General features: G+C 39.9%; 1 protein-coding gene across 2 annotated transcripts in view; it reads right to left on the bottom strand.

Annotated features, from left to right (window-relative positions):
• Positions 1-18,285, bottom strand: part of WDR37 (WD repeat domain 37) — a 44,388-nt gene extending 26,103 nt beyond the window's left edge. Inside the window, exons 1-6 of one of the 2 annotated variants that reach the window (XM_066551315.1) lie at positions 18,159-18,285; positions 13,035-13,066; positions 9,059-9,236; positions 6,348-6,444; positions 4,591-4,686; positions 4,359-4,423 (exon numbers count right to left, since the gene is read on the bottom strand). In XM_066551315.1, the coding sequence (XP_066407412.1) occupies positions 4,359-4,423; positions 4,591-4,686; positions 6,348-6,444; positions 9,059-9,196 (396 nt within the window). In that variant the 5' untranslated portion in view covers positions 9,197-9,236; positions 13,035-13,066; positions 18,159-18,285. The remainder of the gene's footprint in view (positions 1-4,358; positions 4,424-4,590; positions 4,687-6,347; positions 6,445-9,058; positions 9,237-13,034; positions 13,067-18,158) is intronic. The other variant, XM_066551324.1, reaches the window with a different exon arrangement.
• Positions 18,286-20,673: the final 2,388 nt, after the last annotated feature.

The following is a 20,673-nucleotide window of genomic DNA, read 5'->3' as shown; positions in this document are numbered from 1 at the left end:
AAAAAAGTAAAACTACAAGTCACTACAGTGCAGGAGTGCTCAAAACACTCAGCATCTACAGAAAGGATGCAAATTGCAGAAATTCTACATTTTCAGATAAAGGAACTGCAATATTAAAAAAAAAAGTTTCTCTTGCTGAACACTTCCAGAGACAATTGAAACCAAGAGTCATGAATGATGGCTTAAAAAAGTTGAGACCACCATTACAAATATCCTATTTTTACCCCACAAGTCTTGAAGCTCCTAACTCTTCTTTGAGAAAGACTACCTCAAAAGCTTTTTTAAACTGAAACAAAAAGACAACTTCAATTTATCAGCGTTTTTCTCTGCATGGAATTACAGGCAGGTATTTGACCAGTTAAATCAAAACCTTTAAATACATCAACACAAATCACATTAAGACTTATCTACAGCTTAGTAAAAGGTAGAAAGTTAATTAAGTCTACATTTCAGATACAATAAACTATGATTAAATCCTATTAGTTTCTGGTATTAAAATAGAAGGTCTTAAGTATGTCATTAAAGCAAATTACTTCAAAAAAGATTTTTAAAGCTAAAAGAAAATCTCGAAGAGCATTCCAAACCCTGAGCATGTCAACTCTCCAATGATGAAATGATAATGCCCTATTTGAATTCCAAATTATCCGCTAATATGCATTTTGGTTTCACAGCAGCAGAAGGAACAGTCATTACAGATGCACTGAAAAGAAAATGGGCTAATAGTAAAGATTATTAGTTCAACCATACTACAGAATTTCCTACATTTTGAACACCATCCTACAGATACAACTTTCACATTGAATACAGGCCTCAAATTAAATGGACTCATGTATGAGAAATGGAACAGCTGAATTAGGTACTAACAGGAAAGGACTAATACAGCACTCAGCTCAAACTCCAAACTTGGTATTTTCCAACTCAGCCTGTACTTGCATTCTATTCTGTCTTTCTAATGTTGAGTCAAACCCCCATGCAAAAGTTTTTTAGGAGAAGCTATCCCCTACCCATCAACAAACACAGAACTGCTGGACAGTGGTTTCACTGATCATTTAATGGCAAGGATGTAAAAATCCTTTTGAGGTATTAGCAGTCTTTAATTAACACACAGAAGAGTTCAAAAACACTATCCAACAGTAAACATCCTGATACAGATATTTACTCAACACACACTTTTTCCAAGTTTTTTTTTCCTTTCCTTTTTTGCTGCCCTTCACCTCACAGACCAGTAATTGGATAAACCAGACAGGGCCTGGGCTACTTCCTGCTTTGCTAAACACACATAAATAACGTCCCAAGCCAGGAAAGGAAGTATTTAAAGAACATGCAACTGGCTAAAAAGAGGTCTCTGTAGTGCAGAAAATTTCTGAAGTAACTTCTGTAGATCATCATACACAAATAAATGACCAAGCACATCCTGAGTGCGTTTCAGTTTTGCTTGTCCTCTTTCTTAAATTGATACAGTTTCATGTACTTCCTTCTACAAAAATATTTTTAAATAGGAAAACAATTGTTTACTATGTGAACAAATGAAAACTGAACACAAACTGAAACAATTGCATGGCAAGCAGAGTGAGGCACCCTGTAACAAAGTCTCTTACACAAACAGGCACATTAGAAATAAGCATGAAAACCTGATCAACCCAGGATCATTACACTGTGCCTGATGAACACAATGTCCTGTGAAGCAACTTTAGGCAGTGAGGTCAAAACTACATAGTCAAAAAAAAGTTTTTTTCCTTTTAACTACTGGGTGCATAAATACTTTTTTTTAAGAGACTTTATCCTGAACTAGACAAATCAGAGATCCTGGTATTTAGTTTGGATGGAGCAAGTTACATCATTTCAGCTTATTTTAGGACTCTGCATAAACAATTGATGCTTCCATGATGTTGTAACAACTTTCATAAGCCAGGCTTCATTAACAGCAGCTATTACATTTTGTTAATATCAAAACATGAATTTCATATAGTGATTCCTGCATCTAAAACCAACTGCAGTTAAATTATGGAATCTTGTCCATTAACAAAAAAATTACTTTGAACAGTACCAAATGCTATATCTACCTCTTCAGGATTTGGATACTGGTGGAAAACCCTTGCTGCTAAAACCATGCTTTTCTGAAATGAGTTTTGCCAACTTGATATATAGCTAAGTGATGAAAAATATTCCAGTATGGAAATTTCATATGAAGGGCTTGAATTAAGAATGTTTACTTCAGCATTTTCCCCAAAAGAATGAACAGATTGCTTTAGTATTTCTTACCTGTCCTACTATTTTTTACCAATATTAAAGCAGTCAAGGATCAGCCTTCTCATTGGATTAAGCAAATAGTGAAAGATTTTTTCAGGAAAAAAAAATAATTCTATATGCACTGCCAATCTGAAAAATGTAGTTGTGTGCAATTACACAAAACAATTGGTTTGTAAGACTTAAGCCTCTTCTAATCTTCCACAGGCAAAAAAAAATAAACCAACCAATGCAAAAAAGCCACAGACCTAAGAAAGCCCTGTATGGTAGTAGTATAAAGGCAGGGCTGAACAGAAAACTTGTGACCTCCTGCCCCAGGGAGTTTGGAACACAACCATTTTGGGAAACAGCATTGTTCATTCAATGCTCATAGAAGTACAGCCATAAAACTTTCAAAGCTGCTGAACTCTTAAAACTAAATGTGTTTTTCCTCAGACAGGGTATTGGGGAACTACATCCAGTCAGGGTACAGATGGAAAAATCATGGTTTGTTAGAAAGTTATGTTTGCTATAGTCTCTCTGTGGGTCAAGAGGCAATATTTACAGCTTTGACTCTTCTGTGTGGGGAGGAAGGAGAGGTCGAAATAAAGCACCTCTGTGAACTGCATTAAGATCTCAAAGGACACACTGGACAGAGATATTCTCAGTGTTGTAACTTCCTTCAGCTCCTGTCTACTCCCCAGTACATTCTGACTCCAAGTTGCAAAATACATCAGCACATGCAGATATCTGTTGGCTACCAATTGATACAAGAGATGAGCCTAATGTTCAGGTATTAAATTCTTCATGCTCTACTACTCATGGCTGCTTTGCTGTGCATGCATATCAGCTCCCCAGGAGTCTCCTCCTCCTCATACTTCCCAGCTTCCCATGCTGAAGCTGTGAGGCCTGCCTGTCTTGCTCAGGAAAAAATAAAAGTGCTACACTGCAAGAAAGTAAAAGAATACAACAATTTAACACTTGCCTTAAAAGCCCAAAAAAAAAAAAACCAAAACCCATAAACAAAACAAAAAAACAAAACAAAACCACACAAAACACAACACTAGAAACACTAGAGGGTACTAAATTCATAACTACATAGTAGGTGCACCAAAACTATACAACTATACAACCCCTATTAATATCATGTTGTCACTATTAAAGTGGTCTCATTAAAAAATTTTCAAGACATTAAGTCTTGAAAGAGGCACCTTTATACATCAAATGGGCAAGAATAAAAGTTTGAACAGCAACAAAATAAAAAGGAGACCACATAAACCACAGTAGCTTCAGTCTATTTCACCACCCTATTCTTACTCTCAAACTTTCATATTTAAGAGAAGGCATTTCCAAGACACCTACACCACATATCAGCCTGCATTACAGGTCACCACAGAGCTGACTATACAGCTGGTTCACATTCCAGATTCCACTGTGGTTTCCTCACATTTTATTTAACCTTAATAATGTATCACTAAATGACTCTGATATAGAGGAAAAAAGAGCAGCAGGTAAACTCTCTGCAAAAACTGAAAAAGAGGAGAGAGTGAGGGAAGCAAAAATACCAGGCTGATGCAGATGTACAAAATAAAAAGCATCAGAAAGGTTAACTGTGCCAGTACACCAAGCAAAAAAACATCACTAGCTACTGATGAGCAAGGCTTGCAACATAAAGGAAACAAATTGTTCCAGCCTCATAGCTAAAATTAAAAATTATTTTAAAAAGGAACGTGTAATAGTACACATAGAGGCGCCTACTTAAATCCTCATTTCAACTGCAATACCCAAATCTTTATTCAGAAATCCACTAGCAAGTTCTCTATTTCCCTCAGAAACAGAATTATTTTTTTAGTCCTGTTTACAAAACATCACTCCCACATACACATGTGCACACTCTCTCCCCTCCAATATCCCTTCTTCAAAAAGGGTGAGCAATTATTGTAACAATATCATATGGTATGGTTGAAGTAATGGGTCATTGATGAATCCAAGATAAACATACTGCTCTTCAGGAGGCAGATTTATTTACAGACCAGTGCTACCCAGCTAAAAAAAACCACAATTCACAACTTAAAAGACAATCACGTTAGTTTCACAAGTACACATGGAGTAGAGATTAATTTGTCTCATACCTTGCTAGTAGATGCCTTGTAAGTTGTCTTTAATTTCTGAGAAAGCTGACTGGTACTATGACTGGCTGTGGAGACAAATAAGTTCAAAGGAAGATATTTCAAATACAGCATTAGCTTGTTTGTATAAGTAACTGGTATTCATTCCCTTCAGTAACTTTCTAAGCTTTGGTCAACAAAGTACAAAAAAGTGGACTCAAAAATACTGGTTTAGGATTCTTTGTGGCTGTCTTACCTTTTGTTTTCAGTTGTCCTTTGCTCAGTTCAGCACCATCAACTGTCTGTCCTTCACCTGCTAGGCGCTCATTCAGTGTATCAATCTCCCGTCGCACTAACAAACCCAGAAATTCACATTACTACAGAAACTGACTATCATTAATAACAGCACTAACACACTATTTAAGAGCTGCTATGGTTAGTAAGTAAGGTATTTTATGCTAAGGAGAGGAAAGGAGATGAACTGGGATTTTATAAAAGCAGGTCTCACCAAGACATAAAGCAAGACTCATACTGAATTTTCCAGAGATCAACCTTGACCCAGATTCCACGCAAAGTATTGGAGGCTTCTAATTACTCTTACTAATAAATGAGGCTATTCAATTTCTGTGAAATGCATGGCCCATCTGTATTCAGTTAAATCCAGCAGAAGACAGAAAACTTGTGGCATCATAAATATTTTAGCCACAGAATTAGCAAATCCTTTCATAACACAGGTTTTATTAACCACAAAATAGCATTCTTCCTGAATACTTGTCTACTACTAGAGTCTCACAGGAAAGGTAGTGCTGCAAATGACTATTTTTTTATACTTTGGAATTTTTTTTTTTTTTAATTCTATGTACAATTAACTCCTGCAGTAGTGTAGGAATTAGACCAAGAATAAAAAATATTAGACTGAACACGAGAAGAGAAAAATTTAGAAATTGTCAGGGGGGTGAAAAGAGATCACAATCATAATTAGAGCTGTGAGGTGAAGAAAGATAAAGAAATGCAAATTGAAAAGAAGGAAAATAATCATACTCTGGAGGGTACAAATCCACCACTTGTTTTCTGACAAGTATTTCTGAAGGCTGGGGATGGAAATTCTACTTTTCTTGCTACCAACCAACTTCTCAGCAAGAGGCCAAGAGTTCAGTTGTGCAAATTGCCACTAAAAAATGCGTACATTTGATGACAGCCTTTAACCAAAACAATCACAGGTTTTAAGAGAAAAAAAAAAAAACAGAACATGTCAAAAAAAGCAGGCAGGATTTTTTTTTCCATAATGTGTCTGGTTTAAATGTGGGAACTGATTAGGTGTGAAAAAAAAGTTGACTTGGACCCAAATCAGACATATTCCACAATTCAGAATCCAAGCCAATGTAACACAGCTTGAAATTCCAGCAAGGGAATTTTATAGACCTGTATTACTTAACTTTGGATCCTCTTACATCACCTTGGATCACTTACATTATCAGACAACTGCACTGTCATCAAACAAATATCTTTTTTAAGATAACACCTGGAATTTTTATCTGACTGCTTGACTTCAAAACTCCTGAACAGATGCAGGTGCTGGTTATGCAATGTGTAAGTAGTTTGATCCAAAACCACCCCATTTTACACTTTTTCAAGCAAGTAGGTTTTCTAATTTTATTTACTAATATTACATCATTAAAATTAAGCCTGTAAATATAAAACATTGCCAAAAAATTCAAAGGCTGGATGGAGTTTCTGGAGATTAACATAACCAGAGCCTACAATGATAAGGAGACAGAACCTTCACTGGCTTCCACAGACATCAGTTCTCACTGCTTGCACCAGAGCTAATAAAGTGCTTTTTCTGAAAAGGTACAAACTCCATCTTTGGCTACAAGTTTAGAACAACTACTAAACTGCTCCCAGAAAAGCTACACTAATTATACTGCATTATCCAATGTAAACATTTTAATTAGTATTAATATAACCTAAATATGAACAATTCATAAGTTGGAGAAAAAAGTAGATACTCACATTCCAAATTTTCAATATACAGGTTTTCAAATTCCCGCTCTATTTGCCCAAAGAGTTCAAGGAGTGTATTCCGGACAGCAGATGGTAACTTAGAATCCTAAGAGGCAAAATACTGGGGGGTTATATTTTTCTTTACATATATTTGATAAAATCACTCTTCAGTCTTAAACTGATTTTAACAGTTATCTCAATGTCCCAGCAAGAAGGCAAATTAAAACTACTGCTAGTGTAGAAACAAAACAAATAGCTCTGTGCATCATAGAGTTATTTATTTTATATATTCTTTCTCTTTCAAGGGATAGAATGCAAATCACCTATGGTATTTGTTTTGGTTTTCTCTACTAGAGAAAAATTATAAAATCAAGATGCATGTACAATTCATTTAAAAAAATAGAAAGTGAGAAAAAATTCTTTTTAATATCAATATGATTCCAGATCAAGAAGAAAGAATACCTTTGTTTGATAAAGTAATTCAAAAGTTGACTATGCAATGGGTTGGAAAGTTATGAACACAATGCATCTTATTCCCAAAGCTTAAGACAAACTACAATTTTAAATGTATTTTTGATATTTACCTGCTTTTGTCATTAACCATAACTAAGTGTGAAGAAAACTACAACTTCTAATCCTTCCCTCTTCAGATATTACTCAAGCATTCTATTCTTCAGATGCTCATAGACCACAATATGTAAATTGGCTTGCTACATTTACTATTTACCCAGGTAGCCAGCTATAAACTTCTTTTTAAAAAAGCTTTCACTTCACTGAGTCACCTTCCGCCGCAGCCCCGGGAATTGTCTGCAGGCACAGCGGGAGAGGCCGCCCATGACCCTGGCTGGGCAGGTTATTTCCAAAGTTTAAACAGAGAGCAAGAGAAACCACTCATAGCCATGACACAGAGCACACCTGCTTTGTGCACAATTTCACACAGGTTCACAGCTGGTTTAAGCTGTGGCACTGTGCTGGAAGAAGTGGGACCACGCTCCTTATGCCCCTCTACCTCATTCCTTTCTTCATCTGCCTCTCCCCTGATAGGGTGAGACCAGAAGCAAAACAAATCCTAATTAAAACCAACTTGAAACAAAACTGATTAAACAAAAATACTAAATTAAGCACTATTAAGAAAAACACTTAAGTTAGAAGAATTATTTCAAATTCAATTACCCAATAATTTCACACAGCAAGGTTATGGAAGAAACTAACTTATTCTTAACAAACTAAAAAGGAGATGCAGAAAAGTTTTTCAAACCAATTCTCAAAGCCTGAAAGTATAAACAAATCTAAACTTGTAATGAAGTAAACAACATAGTAAAATGCATTCACTTCTTTCCTCTGTTTAAAGTTGGCATTGCTTAAAACAGCTTATTAAAACAGCACGTAATAATGTTATCTCTTTATCTGCAAAAGTCCTCAGCTAGATCTCATGAGGTTTACAGCTCCACTGTGAAGGGGCACTAATACTCTCTCTCTACTTGATAGAATCTGCCACCCAGCTGCTCAAGGTCAACAAAATCCAACAAGATGATAGATAAAACATTTTAAACATCTATGCATTACAGCCTAATACACTTAGAGTTTGCTAAGAAATACTAAAACAGCTTAACATTTTGGTTTACTATGCAGGGGTGACAGCATATCTTGACCTCTCAGCTGCCCTTCACACCTTTCCTGAAGAAAGGCTGCAGTAGTTCCAAATGCATGAAGAGTTTTCTACCCAAATACTTGATTCTCCAACTTCTAGATGACTAGAAGCAACAATCTAGGCTCTGTTAATTCCCAGAAAACTAATGCCATGATTTACTTAAAAATAGATTTAATTAAAATAAAACAGTCACAACACTGAGAAAACACCAGGTTTTCCCTTCAGTGTTTCTGCAGACTTCAGTGTGAGGTTTCTCGTAGCCAAACTCCATTTGTATTTCAAACCAACTGTCTCATAAAAATCAAGCTTTGCATCATCTTTGCCAGTCCCACACTAACACTGTGTAGTCAATTTGACAATAAATACTTTTAAACTGGTATTTGCTTATATTTGCCAGTACTGCTTCTGACAGAAGCCTTACCTACAGGTAATCTCAGAATTTTTAGGTGCAACACTCCAAGTCCAGATTGCACCCACTACTCTGACATGATTAAGAAAGCTACAGAAGCAGTGGCTGCTGTTCGTTCCCTTAAGTTTAATCCCAGAATAGCACACCTTCATTTGAGCCAAACAAGAAAAAACCCACACAAACAAAAATCTGAGTTAGCTCACACTTCTGTCAGGCAGGCAGTATTTGTTTACTTTATGGAAAGGAATGCAGAACAGCATTCCAACTAATATTTTCCCTATCAGAGTCATCATAAGAAGTATTTGGTTATTCATACTTCTGGATTGCTGCTATTCCAAGAAAGCAGGAATCAATCTTGATTTTTTTTTTTTTTTTTGCAGGTGGGAGGGAGAGGTTGCAGTGAATAAACAGGCTGTTTTATGGCTTGATCATTCACCTAAGAAAACACAGAAGCTGATAAACTCCACAGGTCTCAACACAACCTGAAACACTGTCAACATTCACATCAATGATCTCCAAAGGCAGTGAGCACTTACAAGCACCAAAATCTGCTGTTCTTGCAGCTTTACTGGACATACTTCAACATTTAAGTTTGTTTAGCTTCTCCCCACAGGAAAGACATAAAGAAGTGATGCAAGGTCCCAAGAAGCAGCACCTTACCTGCCCTTCCAACATGTCTCTCTGCAGCCCCGCCCGCTCCTGCTCGGAGCTGTTGGTTCTCCGGATGGAAAGGCTGTGTGATTTACGTTTCTGCTTTGCCTGGCGAGCAGATGCACAGCTTCCACTTTCTATTGGCATTACTTCAAAAAAACAGCTTCACAGAGGCTCCTGTGATAAACTAAGGACAAGCATTATACATGACAAATTGCTTTGCCAAACGAACCACTATTTAAATATTTTTCTCAACGTGGAAGTATTTAGCTCTACGGAACTTTGGAGTTGTTTGGGTTGTCATTAAAAAGAAGAGATCCCTCTTACTTACAGCTGTTCTTCAAATAACATTAAGTTCAAAACGATATGCATATATGTAAATAGAATGGAATTGCTTCTGCATTATTTATTCATTAGCTAACAAACCTCCACAAAAGGAAAATAAATTCCACTTCCTTGCTCATTTTGGAGAACACCAGCAGAGACAGCCCCAAAATGCTTCCAGGAAACAACTATTATGCATACTATAGTTCACTGAAATGCATGCAAAATTAAAACCCAGCTGGAAAATGAAAGCAAACATGGTAATTCAGGGACACTGTCAGGTTAAAAATGTATTATTCAACTTTAAGCATTACTGTACAAAATTTAACAGATGTCCTTGTTCAGATTTAGGCAGAAACTAATTTTCATTACAAAAGTTCTGAAAACTACCTTCCACCATTTTTGGCAGCTCATGATTTCACTTTCTTCAATAATGAAAATGCCCATGAATTTATGAGAGTAGTGAAAGTGTGCCTGACTTAACAGGCTGCTGGTGATGTGGTTCATTTCTGTCACCTTGATAAAGCCAAATATATGCATTTCAATATGCCTAAAACCACCTGACAGTATCACCAAACAGTATTACCATGCATGAGCCAATGCTCCCCCTGTTTAAGAAAAATCAAATTATGTCTGATTTGTTGCATAGATGTGGAGAATATATATGAAAAATCAAATTATGTTTGATTGCATAAATATGGAGAATATGTTCTTTACTGTCAAAATCTTATTTTTCAAACATTTAATTACTGGATTTTTTTAATTTAAACCCAACACTCAACAGAAATTAATTTTTGTTTCATGGAGTACCAGTTGTTAAATATTTCAAATGCTTCAGGATTGATTACCCAAAATTTTTCAATCATGCACAATAAGAACAAAATAAAAATTCATTCTCCAGCATAAATCGTTTCTGAAACAACAATCAAAACTTAAAATAGGTGCAATAGTCTGCAGAGAAATAGGAGAGCAGAGTTGGCAAAGCTAACCAGGCAACTGAGCTTCCTTTTACACAAGTTGATCAGAGAAAATTTAAACCAAACCCAGGACCACTTCCAATTTAAGATCCGCCAACACGCTGGATCTCACGCTAGGAATGAGCACCGTGGCTATGAACAAGGCAGGCATTAACCACTTCAGAGCTTTGACATGGTGTTTGCAGCTTTTACCACATCATAAAGCCAAGGAAAGCATTACTAAAAACACAGTATGCACTGGAATAACATGAGCTTGAAATCTCCTTTGGGTTTTATATCACAAAATGAAAATGTATAAAGATACAGATATTAGTATCAAAAATGAGACTAGATTTAGTTAAGATTTTAATGCCCATCCATCCTTATTAAAAAACTTGGTATTTTAATTAGCTTTTGGAAGAACTGTGTTCCAGTAACCTGACACCAATTCCATAGTGAATCTAAAATAAAATTTAGGTTGCACCAGTGACCTGCACTGTACTAAACTTTATTTTTCATATCCTCTGGATTCCACAGAGTCCTCCCCTGCACCTAATCCCATCAGAGCTTTTTATGTGTGATTAATCAGTAGTAACTAAATAGCTATATTCACAAATTAAAGAAGAGACTAGAAAAAATTACCATTGGGTAGCTCCTTATTTGCCTAAATTCTGCTATTCACTGTGGCTAGACTCCTCTACAAAATTTTTTAAAAGTCCATCCCATAAACAGTTGCTGCCAATTTTCTGGGCTTCACTAAGTATCTTCCTGTTCATGGACATATGGTTCAAGAACGAGGAACAGGTTTTCCATGCTCATCACATTTCTATTTCTTTTCAAAAGAGAATCAAATCCCAAGCACACACATATATACTCTCCCCTCTTCCACCCTGCTTCCTAGCTCCCTTGGGAACCACTCTTTCAATGGCTTTCAGTTACCATATTCTGCAATTTGGGATTACATTTTAAGGCCAGTGTGCACACAGGTAAATTTGTTAAGACAGTTTTATTCATACACATAGCTACATATAATCCCATAAATCCATTAACACCATTTCACTTAAGATCTGGGGGCAGAGGGGGGTAAAAAAAAACAAAATACAATTTCTAATCCCTGCCAAATGTGGCTCCTGGACTGTTAGACACAAAGATATTAATGTGGCTTATGCCTTACAAGCCATTGTTTTAAGTATGTCAGTTTCCACTTGCCCTTTCTGCCAAGCTACTTCATTTTGGAGGACATTACCCAGCAATATCCTTTTTTTGAGTAGAATGATTTGCATTGGAAAGGACCTTTAAAGGTCCTCTAGTCACACTGCTCTGCAATAGGCAGGGACATCTTTACCTGCATCAGGCTGCTCAGAGCCCTGTCCAACCTGACCTTGAATGCTTCCACAGGTGGGGCATCCATTGCCTCTCCGGCCAGCCTGCGCCCATGTTTCACCACCCTCATTGTAAAAAATTCTTCCTTCTATTTAATCTCAATCTACCCTCTTTTAGGTTAAAATCATTACCCCTTGTCATGTCACTATAGTCCCTGGCAATAAGTCTCTCTTTCTCCAAAGTTCCCTTCAAGTATTGAAAGACCCTGCTAAGGTGTCCCCAGAGAATCCTCTTGGGCTAAAAACCCCACCTCTCTCAGCTTTTATTTCACAGAAGAGGTTTGCAGCACACTAATAACTTTTGTGGCTCTTCTCTGCACTAGTTCTAACATGTCCACATCTCCTTGTGCCATTGCCTGTCATTAGCTGCATGCACACATTTCTGCCTGATGTCTGGTTTTTCATGCCCCAATACTCCCAGGTCCCTCTCTGCTGGACTGCTCTCAATTCAAATCAATCTCTGCACTGATTTCGGGGACTGCTCCAACCCAAGGTACAGGACCTTGCAGTTGGCCCTGTTGAACTTCAGGAGGTTTGCATTCCTGAAGCCTGTCACGGTCCCTCTGGGTGCTATCCCTTCCCCCAGTGAATCAACTGCAGCATCAGTACATGCAGATTTGGCAGCTATACACTCTAGCACATGGAATTTAAAGGGACACAGTCATATGCATGAGATTACATCTTTGCAGAGTGAAATTCTCACATTCTCTACATAGAAGTTTCTACTTTGGCAGCTCGTGAGCAAAGGGAGCAGACTGGGTAGGAATCACTGTCACTGTCTCTGTTGACCTGCAGCCAGTGTCACTGCCAGGGACTGCCCTCTCCTCATGCAGCAGCATGACACACCACCCATGCACGTTCTGGAGAGGGCAAACATGCAGCTGTTCCCAGGCTCGGCAGGAGGGCGCACACAGCCACAGCAAAGCTGAAACCAAAGAGGCCACAAGCAGGCATGTGCATACAGAGGATGGCAAGGAGAAGTTAAGGGGAATAGCTTCACTGCCTTTATAGAATTGTTCTGAATCCCACCAAACAGCCTGACAAACTTTGAGTCATGGAGCGATAATCAACACATTTTTTTGAGAACAAGGATTTAAATTCAGTTTTAAAATAGTGACAGTGTCCCTTTAAATATTAACTTCACTTTGACAATTTCAGAACTCTTCTGATTCCAATTGCAGCAGTAAGAAGCTGTAAGTTTTTCAAGAATAGATTTCACAAAACAGATCCTTGGCAATATGATGCTAAAAAAAATTAGGTGCTCATTTCTAGCAGTTACCTGATTCCCCTTATTATGTAAGGTTTTCAAACAATGAAAATTACCTGTCCAGAATATCAGTGTCATGTTACATATCCTATGAAAACCATATTAAATATTGATTAGTGAAACAGTCAGTAGTACACAAACCAGTCAAAGTCTTTCAATTCTTTGAAACTTTTGTAGTTAGAACACACCAGACAACAGGAAAGGGGGATGAGGGAAAACATAAACACAAGTCAAGGCTAGACACCAAATCCCAGTGAAACCAAGTAAGAAAAAAGTGCTTCAAAACAATCCATTACATATTATTAGCCAGATATAGTTAATCTTAACTTTTGAGTGTTCCAAGTGGGTTCTGAAAAGAAAAATTCACTAAGGTCACTTTCCTTCTACTCAGTAACATCCGAAGTAGGATGGAGAAACCACCAAGAAGTATTGGAATCTTGCTTCCTGAATCAAATGAAGCTAAATTCACAGAAGCTAAAAATTAGCAACCAAGCATAATAAAGCCTGAACAAATGTACTTTCTGAGAAAAAAAGGGAGAGGGGAAGAAAGAGGAAGCATATTGTATTACTAAACTATTTTCACTAAGGGTGGCAGTTCACAAGCGCTGTATTACTAAGAAGTGAGATTAAGAGACATACTGAGCTATTCTGCTCCGTCGTTTTGGAAAACACCCCATTTGCACAGACTTCACACAATGATCTGTCAAAGCCTCCAGAGAACCTTTCTAGCAACATAAATCTGCAGAAGTAGGGGAGTAAAAGGTGTCCCAGAAAACATCTAGACCACAGGTGGTTACTACTTGCTGAACGCAAAGACACTCCAGTATTTCAGTTATGCTGTTTAATTAAACTCACAGGATATTTTACAGCGTGTTAAAGTTCCACCACCTACCTTTCTGTAACAGATGTACTCAGTCACAGGAAGTATTTCATCAGAGTAACAGTAAAGAGCAGATGTGTAACCAATTACTGTTTAAGTCAGCTACAACAGAGAAACAGCACCAACAAAGAGTGCACACACTGGCCTTTCCAGACTTAAAAACTCACTGCAGCAGTAACTAATCATACTTGCCTACTTCTGCTCTTGAACAGAGAACAAGGAGGCTGCTGAAAGGAAAGAATTCCTGGGATATGCATGTAGCTGAAGCCAGGGAGAAAAGCTGTGCTCTGCTGTCAGAGCACAGACAGAATGGCTACAGTATTGCATTTCCTTCTTTGTTCATTCAAGACAACACACAAGTCTGTAAAGGGAAAGCATCAGGAAGATTCAGCAACATCTTCCCCAACATCTCCCTGCTCCATTTTCTTTGGAATTTAGAAATAGCAATAGTTACTATTTAAATGATGGTGTCAAATGAAAAAAAAAAAAAACCATACAATTTTAGTGTATTTGTGTGTGCTTAAATCTCTTCATCTCATATCTCCCATTTTCAAACATGGCTTAGAAGAAAATTTCTGTGTATATTATATAAAACACAAAGACATTTTACAATAGTAATTATTGTCTAGTGCAGCACTAAAACCTTACAATACAAAGATGCCCATTAATGTAGGGGAGTGTGTGGGTTTGGGGTTTTTTTTTTTTCCACAAAGCAGGGAGGGAAAACAGAAAGAGAGAAGAATGATTACAGTTATTAGGTTCTTAATTACATGGAACTCAGTTTGACAGCATTATTCATGAGTTAAGGGAATTTAAGTATCAACATATGCCACTACACTCTTTTATTAATATGCAAAGAAATCAAATTTAAAGGAGTAAAACTTTCATTTTGAGGTCTTCAATGAACAATTTGCTTCAGTGATGCTGTACATTCAAGTGCCATTAATTCAATGCAAGCTGCAAGACTAGAGCACACCTGAGAAAGATCAGGCTAAACAGACTGCTTTGTAAGACTAGCTGTTTTGCTAAAGGTAAATATTTAGGAAACAAAACCATTCCAGATCATCACAGATGATGATAGAAACACTAATGAGTGTGCTCAAACCTTGTGAAATCCACTCAAGCATTACAACATTGATTTTTCTTTTTCTAAATTTAGTACAGCTTTCTTTCAAATGAAACGGGGTGTTCCTCGAAATGTAAAAGGGGAAAGCAGGCATCCACCACTGAAGGTGACAACCTCCTTTCAATAGAAAGCAGAGTAAAGAAGCTGCACCAATAAATTTGAAGTATGTTATACAGCTGAAATCAAGGATAAAAACTTTAACACATTAGTGAGTACCTGCTCTAAGCAAGCTTCTAACACCAACATCCAAATGTAAGCCAGCCCAATTCTGCAGCTAGCAAGCTTTGATCTTGGTAATTCAACTATGTCAGCAAATGCTGCAGTCACACCAAAATGCAGGGCTGACCCAGCCTGCCATACAGTCTGCTAAAGCAAAAAATGTAACTCCCACCATACAAGCTTATATCATCCAATACTAACAACAACAATAATTAGCAGATTTGGACCTTCTTTAATATAGTAGAAACCTTCCTGGGTCCACTAATAATCATCAGACCTGAAAGCTTCCCTTTGAGACCAGTGCCACCTGTGCTCATTGAGGGTGCTCACTGTTTGAACTAGTTTAAATGGTGCAAATACAATATAATCTTATGTTCAACACTAGTTAGTAACCTATCAGTATATATTGTACCCTCCTTTATTTAGAGGTACTGATGAACTGGCTTTACTGAAGAATTCAACAGACAGCATCAGTTCCTGCTAAATTACTTACAGCTGGTTAACTCCTAAAATATGTTTGAAGGGTACTTTATTTCCTCAGCTGTTTCACAGACACTGCAGCTCCCATTTCTGTATTAGTAAATCCCTAACAGCCTAGGAGTAGCCTCCATGCAGGCACAGGGATGCAAATACAGGACCTGAGGGTGAGGAATCCTAAGGAAGTTCAAGAGCAAAGGCAATTTAACCAGGTGCTTGTTCAAGGAAGTACTGCACCACACTCAGAAGCCAGACTCTTATTCTGCTAGTCCCTAAACAAATAATATTTGTGTACTTGTTATGGATGTATTAATTGCTATTATGGTCTTATTCAAGCACAGTGGCCTCTAGTATCACTGCTCTTCATCTGGGAATATATAGTAAACTAAAATCTTTTCATTCTTAAGACTTGAACAAAAGCAAGTAATTTTGACTCTAACTGTAGTATATCTAGCAAGCTCTTCAGAAGCACCAATAAATAATCTCTGTACAGCACATTCTTGAAGCATTACCTCATGTAGTCTAGCACAGAGAACTACAGAACCTACCAACAGACCATGTAAGAGCACTGTGAGCACTCAGCCTACCATCTTGAACAGCAAGCCTAAAAATAGTCAGTACATATTGCTTGCAGATGAGAAAATACAAATCCTGATTCCTGTCCATTCCTCAGATGTCATTCACAAAGCAGTAACCAACTCTCCCCCATAGGGCTTTGAAGGGTTGGCATCCAAATAAAGCCCCTCACCCTGGCTTTCACCTCACAAGACAACATACTAGTCTTAGCTCCAAGACTTAAAATTCCATGACATAAAATGATCCTAATCTCATCTCAAACTTGTAGAATGCAATACCACTTAATTCCTCCTTACTTGGCACATACTAGTTCTGGCTTGCAATTTCAGGATTTCATAGACCTTCTCATCAGACATTATCACCACACTCACAATATTTGTCTTGTGACTGTACCAACAAACTTAAGCACTTCAGTCCATTCCAAACACTGCATGCTTTAAACAAGTCCTAAATCAAAGAAATAGATGGTGGAAGGGCCTGTCTATATTAAATAGGCAGTCTCATCTTAAAATCTTTAGATAAACATGATAAATCTAGCTGAGGGATAAACACACATAAACAACTGGCATTAAAACCACAATCAACATTACAGTTGGCCTTAAATGCTAATGTTTGGTGCCAGCACCTTTTCTTAAAATAATTGCCCAAGTTCATAACACAAAGTGACATCTAAAGTTACTACAAGACACATTAGAGCTGACATCACGCACAAAGATTATCTAATCTAAACTACTCATTAGAAAACATACTTGTGGGTTCTTGGGGTTACCAGCTCTCTTTCAAAATCATCAAGAAATGCCAACAGCAAACTAGCTTGGGAAGCAGTTTCAGAAATTTGCTCAAGGAAAATGATGCAGTTGTAATGTTGTAAAATGGGTGCCTGAACAACAGACATTCGTATCATGTCAAGGTGTACTCAATGACACTGAATCACTTCCAAGAAGCTGTTCCACCAGTTCCTTACGTAAACCTTCCATGGCATTACTGTTATAGAAAGCCCACTTTACCAGCAATAACAAAATAAATTTGACAAGCTGGACAAGAAAGATAAAAACACACATAGAAGTTTCTCTTTCCTCACAAGCACCATGATGTCCTTGAGCCACAGATCAACACAACTTGAAAGAAGTTTTCCTTGTCTTTGCATATGGAATGGAACCTAACAGCCACTCAACCCCTGAATACATTAAGCATATCTGATGTTCCCTCAAACTTATTTACATGGGGTTTTAGCTCAGAAAAGGAGAGAACTACTGAAGATGGCTCTTTGCAGACAACTTTGATCCATCTTGGACACTTCCATGCCATCCTCCCACTGCTGAAGGCCAGATTCACCCCATGCCACCACAAACTGTGCTCCCCTCATCATTTAGCTGTGCCCCACTTCAGAAATTTGGGGGTTCCATGTTTACTCCATTTGTACAGGTGTCAGAGGATCTGAACTCCACCTGTAAACTACTGGGGCTCTAGGCCTGGCCTGCCCTCAGGATAGGCAGCAGCACACGAACAAAGTTAGCGAGAGGAGTCTCCTCACAGCACCCTCGGCTTCCCCACCGCAGACCTGGAACCATCCCTACAGCCTGGGGCTGGAAGCGCTCAAAAACCGCCACACACCAGAAGAGGAAGGACAGCTTATTTTCGCTTATTTCGGGTTTTTATAGGAGAACGTGCAAGTCATTTCACGCGGAAATCAAGCAGAATAGGATGGGCGGGGAGGGGGTGCCCGGGCAGGAGCCCCGGTTTGCGCCGCGGGCCTGGGCGGCGGCGGCGGCACGGCGCAGGTAGCGCAGCCATGGTGCCACCGCCGCTGCCCCGGAGCCCGCCCGGACCCCCGCAGCCCTCAGCCCCTCGGGCGGCCGCGAACATGGCGGAGGGTCCGCGCCCCGCTGCCCCCGCACTCACCTGTCAGCCACAGCCGCGGCGGCGGGCGGGGAGGGGCAGGGCCGCAGGCGGCGCGGAGAAGGAGGAGGGGAAGGATGAGGACAACGCGGAGGAGAAGGCGGGAGGGGCAGCAGCGGAGGCAGCAGCAGCAGCGGCGGCGATGATCGCGGCGCCGCTCGGGCGGGACGCGCCTCCCCGGTGCCGAGCCCTCGCGGCGACATCCGGCGGAAGCGGCGCGGCCCCCGCTCCGAGCCGCGATGGCGACGGGCTGGCACCGGGACAGCCTCCCGCCCGGTACAGCCCGCGGGCTCGGGAACGCCCCGGCCTCAGGGAGAGCCTCCCGCCGGCACTGCCCGCGGGCTCGGCAACAGGGAAAGCCTCCCGCCCGGTACTGCCCGCGGGCTCGGCAACAGGGAAAACCTCCCGCCCGGTACTGCCCGGGGGCTCGGCAACAGGGACAGCCTTCAGCCCGACGCTGCCCGCGGGCTCGGCAGTGCCCCGGCCGCAGGGAGAGCCCCGCGGGCTCGGCAGTGCCCCGGCCGCAGGGAGAGCCCCGCGGGCTCGGCAGTGCCCCGGCCGCAGGGAGAGCCCCGCGGGCTCGGCAGGGCCGGGCCGGGCCGGGCAAGAGCTGCCCCGGCACCCCCGCACTCCCCGGCGCCGCTGCTGCCCGGGTCACGCAGTGCCGGAGGTTAAACAGCGGGGTGCGTGCCGGGCCGAGCGCGGCCCCCGGGGTAACGCTGTGCTCCCGTACCGTTACTGGTACCGAATTGAAACTGCTGCTGCTTTGGTTAGGCAGTTACCTCCACTAACACTGCATCAGGTGGGCTGACAAAGGAGATGAAACTTTGCTGGAATTCCGTATTTTGTTAATACAGAAGGGCCGGGAGATTACCGAATGTGGAGTGTTTCCGCTGTGTCTGCAGACGGGGTGACAGGGGCAGCGTATCAAAGCTAAGCACGACGTTCTGCAAGCAGGCTGTTCACTCTGAAGCCTACAAGGCGTAATTGAAATGCGATTAATTCCTCTGCTGATTAGCACTTGGAATAAACCTCCACCTAAAATTCTTATTCATGGTAGCAGATAGTGAAAGTCAAAAGAGGCCTTCGCCTAATTATTTTCTCTCTTCCGGCAGATTATCTTAACTGCCTTAGAAGAAGTCTGTAAAAAGGCCAGAAGAACATGTGCCAGTGAGAGCTGGAAATATTACATTTTCTTTTAATGTGCTTCCCAACTACAAATCTGCCTGCAGTTCTCATTTGTCTTTTTTCTTTTCTACTCACTTCTGTGCAGTCATGTCTAAAAGCTGTATTAAACAGCAACAAAAATAGTGGTTTACTTATTTACTAGCATATTTCTCATTATTGGAGGTCATTCTCCAAAATCACCAGCCTAACTGGTTGAGAACATCCTGTAATTTTAGCCTATTCCCTTCCTCAAAGCCACTAATAGGGAGCAAACTAAATAGCTAAATGGCTTCAAGCAGTGGAAAAGAGGGGAGACTGCACAGGCAAAAGGAGCGGGACAAGAGATGGAACAGAGGTGCCCAGAAGGAAGCTGAACACAACCTGACCAAATGCCCCAGTTAGATGCTTTGAATTCTCTTTAGAGTTGGTGCAGTTGTGGGTGGCTCAGCCATCTTAGGCAAGTGAATTCAAGTTCTCAGCTGTTCAGTTTCTAACTAGACATTTTTAAGCCTCATAATCCCTACCAAAATTACTTTACACTAATATAACTGTACTGTACTGTAATAATTTTAGCTATATGTATGAAGGAAAAAAATGTCCAGTACAAAGATCCACATTAGAGATTTCCTGGGGAGAACACCTGGCAGCTTTTTTCTCCTCTGGAGCAGCACACTCCCCAGGAGCAGAGTGCATTACAGAGATGACCATTTTTTCACCTGAAGAAATGCTAAATACTGAAATGAGGAAAAATGGGTTTAAACTTTTTCCTTGGTACATGGTGCTTCACCTGAAAATGAACAGGCCCTGTATGGATGCAGTTGCTTTTTCATGAGAAGAGAATGACAAGTGGCCTGTTGTCACTCTAGCTCTGCTGCTGGTTTGGTTTTGTCATGGCACTGCAAGAGTAGCGGGCGCTGTGTAATGTGTAGGAGCAAGTACAGAACAAAAGACTGCTTTTCACAAACTACCTGATACAAAAGAAGAGACATAAATAGCAATACAGGAGCCTAGGGAAACAGGGCAGTATTAGTCAGCACCTTTTCAATAGTTTTTTCAATAAGAATACAGTAAATAGAGTGGAAAAAGGTTGTCCTGGACAAATCTACTTCTGCAGCCATGGCTGGACTAGAAAAGACAAAATAGGAGGCTTGAGAAATCAGTAACACAACAGAGCAATAGCTGAACCTCCCAAATTAGCATTTTTCAAACCTGTAAATATAGCAGGAAAAGGCAAAGCCTTCTGTCCAGAGCTCAAATGAAAAGAAATAAAAACAAAAACCAACCAACCAACCAAAAAAATTTAAGGGAGAAAAGGACTCAAGGGTTATTTCTTGATTCATATAGGAAACCT

The sequence above is a fragment of the Molothrus aeneus genome, chromosome 1, assembly GCF_037042795.1.
Source record: "Molothrus aeneus isolate 106 chromosome 1, BPBGC_Maene_1.0, whole genome shotgun sequence".
Taxonomy (NCBI): Eukaryota; Metazoa; Chordata; class Aves; order Passeriformes; family Icteridae; genus Molothrus; species Molothrus aeneus.
This window is presented reverse-complemented; position numbering and strand designations above follow the sequence as displayed.